The sequence below is a fragment of the Phaseolus vulgaris genome, chromosome 10, assembly GCF_051622355.1.
Source record: "Phaseolus vulgaris cultivar YP4 chromosome 10, ASM5162235v1, whole genome shotgun sequence".
In the NCBI taxonomy this organism is placed as follows: Eukaryota; Viridiplantae; Streptophyta; class Magnoliopsida; order Fabales; family Fabaceae; genus Phaseolus; species Phaseolus vulgaris.
In genome coordinates, this window is record NC_143507.1 from 11,450,772 (window position 1) to 11,453,509 (window position 2,738).

General features: G+C 38.9%; 1 protein-coding gene across 1 annotated transcript; it reads right to left on the reverse strand.

The window, feature by feature from the left end:
* Positions 1–291: 291 nt before the first annotated feature.
* Positions 292–2,260, reverse strand: WTF1 (Ubiquitin carboxyl-terminal hydrolase family protein). Its single transcript, XM_068622058.2, has one exon. It carries the CDS (start codon positions 2,022–2,024, stop codon positions 474–476), a length of 1,551 nt encoding a protein of 516 aa, XP_068478159.1. The 5' UTR covers positions 2,025–2,260; the 3' UTR covers positions 292–473.
* Positions 2,261–2,738: the final 478 nt, after the last annotated feature.

The window sequence follows — 2,738 nt, forward strand, 5'->3', positions numbered from 1 at the left end:
AATAGTGAGAGATGTGGTTTCATGAACTGCTTTGATTCTAGCCTTCGTTTTTTGTAATGCATTTCAAGATATTTTGTGTTTCTCCAGTGTCAAATTTTGTTACAATTACACGCATCTTTCCTGGTGTTAAATATGCCTGGTGGAAAGTGGGAAATATTATGTTTAGGGATCAATGATTCAGGTATTTTGACAAAATATTCTTAAGTATACATGGAGGGACTTTTCATAACTAAGGCCAAGAAATGCATTATAGTTACTACAAAATAATCAGCTAATCTGCAAAGCTCGCAATTGAAATTCAACCTTCTATACTGATCACCTTTAAAAGGAGGATCAAACAAGTCTAAATAAATAAAGTTGAATACAAGAAGCGTAGTGTAAAGCACCCATCACAAATCAGCAAGAACAAATCAAATTTGAAGCCAGATGCTTTCTTGTATGAAAAACTCCAAGCTTGAAAGCTCTTGAGGAGATCACCATTGTTCTCTGGGACGGCCGTCAGAGAATACAGGAAGAAGGACCTCTTCATCATTCTGTCTCGAGTATTTAACTTGTTTATTTGTCTTTCCTTGTCCAATCTCCAATATTTCAGCTTCGTCATCAAAATCTGGTGGCAAACTGTCATCGTCGTCATCACTCCAGCCATCATCACCATCCTCAAATTCTTCGTCACTGACCAAATTATCAACTTCTTCTGACCATGCTTCTTCCCCTTGATCACTTTCATCTTCTCTGCCATCACCTTCTCTCAAGCTATCTTCAAGCGTCCTGCGAGCAGGTCCCTTGGGGAATCGCGGAACATTAACCAGGACACGAAACTTTTCCTTTACAAGCAACAATCGGTCCTTGTCCACCAACTGAGAGTCCCGGTAAGCTTCCCTGAGAAACACAGAATCCCTGTCTCCTTTCAGAGAGACATAAAACATATCAGGATGCCTTATCAACATCCCCCTCAGCTGCTGAGAGAATCTGAACTCCTCGCGAAAGTGTGTGAAGTGATCAACAAGCGTCCGCTTCTCAAGTGTGAGACTCAGAATCTCATGAACAACTGCACAAGCATGTTTTTCCTTCTCCCTTGTCCCTGGCCTCAGTCCTGTGAAATCAGAGTAAGGCGACATATAAGGCAAGTCTCTGAATTGCATGATCTTCCTCATCTCACCCTTGGAAAGATTAAGACCCTTAGGAAGCTTCACCCTGTGGAACTTGAGAGGTCTGTCTATGATCAAATTCTGCTCCTCCATTTCCCTGATACGATTATCCTCAGCCGATAGCTCAGCCGCTGAAACTGCAAGCTCAGGGTCCCAATGAGTTAGTTCCAAGGCAGGGCCACGCTCAGTGGCAACCACTTTGAAGTACTGAGGGTACCTATGACAAATGGTGTCCCGAAATCCTTGCGGGAGACCAAAATCAGTCCTGAGATGTGCAATTTTCTCCAACAAAATCCGCTTTTCCAGAGACATCATCAACAACTTCCTGAGCTTGACAATCACCAACTCTTCCATCTCATTCCTAATCTTCAATTCCTCAAAATAGAGTCTCTCAGCTTCAGGGGTCATTTTGAACTTAAGAGAGTAAACCCCTTCTTCCATAATCTGAAACACAGCTGGGAATTTCTTCAATATGGCAATAAGTTTCCTCCTTTTATCAAGACCCAAATCTCTTTTGAACTTGCCAAGCTGCTTAAGCGACATAACCCTATCTGGTTGAGCCACCAGAATACTCCTCACCCTCAGAACGAATTTCAGCTTCTTGTCCCTCTGAATCACGTTGTCAAACGGAAGCTCTTTCCTTCTCTTCACCGCCGCTGTTATTATGGGCCTCATCGCATCAAATTTCGATCTCCCATGCGGCAATTGTGATGGGACCCAACTCAAATTTCTTCCCCAAAAATGGGACTTTTGGAGGGTGCAATTGAGTTTGACGGAAAGATTGGGTTTTGCATGGAAAGGAAGTGCGTTTGAGATGAAGAAAGGTAAAGGGGTGGACGATGAAGGTGGAGAGAGTATGAGTGAAGGCTCCATCATCTATTCTATCACTCAACACAACACCGAAAACAGCAGCAACAACACCAAAAGCAGCAGCAACAACACCAAAAGCAGCAGCAACAACACCAAAAATAGCAGCAACAACTAGGAACAGAAAAAATGCAGAAATGATGAGAAGAAGAGGAAAAGATGAGACTCACTGAGTGTGTGATGATAAACCCCGTGCGGAAACAATATCTTAGGGTTCTTCTGCTCTATCTATTTGCAAATATCAATTCATTATTTATTATATCACAAAAACTTAATTAATAAAATTACATTAATTCATTTTGAGAACAGATTGAGAGTGTGATAATAAAATTTAATTTTGAAAATAATATCAATGTGAAACTTGTTAGTACTCTATATTTGATTTCTTAAAAACAAACCTATGTTTTTCTTTAAAAGAGATGTTAAAGTCTTTTGAATTAATTTTTCAAGATATAAATATTTTTAAACAAATGGAGTGAAATATATAAAAATAAAAATAAGGAATGGTAAATTTTTTATCTAATAAATTATAAAATCAGAAGGAAAAAGTTACCGAGACCTCCTCACATATGAAGTACTAAAATGTTTAAAGTTGACCTTGATATCGTAATGACGAGCTTAATAAAGAATTAGAAATAAAATTATGCATAATATCATAATATTAACTACGAAAATTGTACTAGCTCACAGGAAAAAAACTCAATTTATTCTTATTCTGAAAAA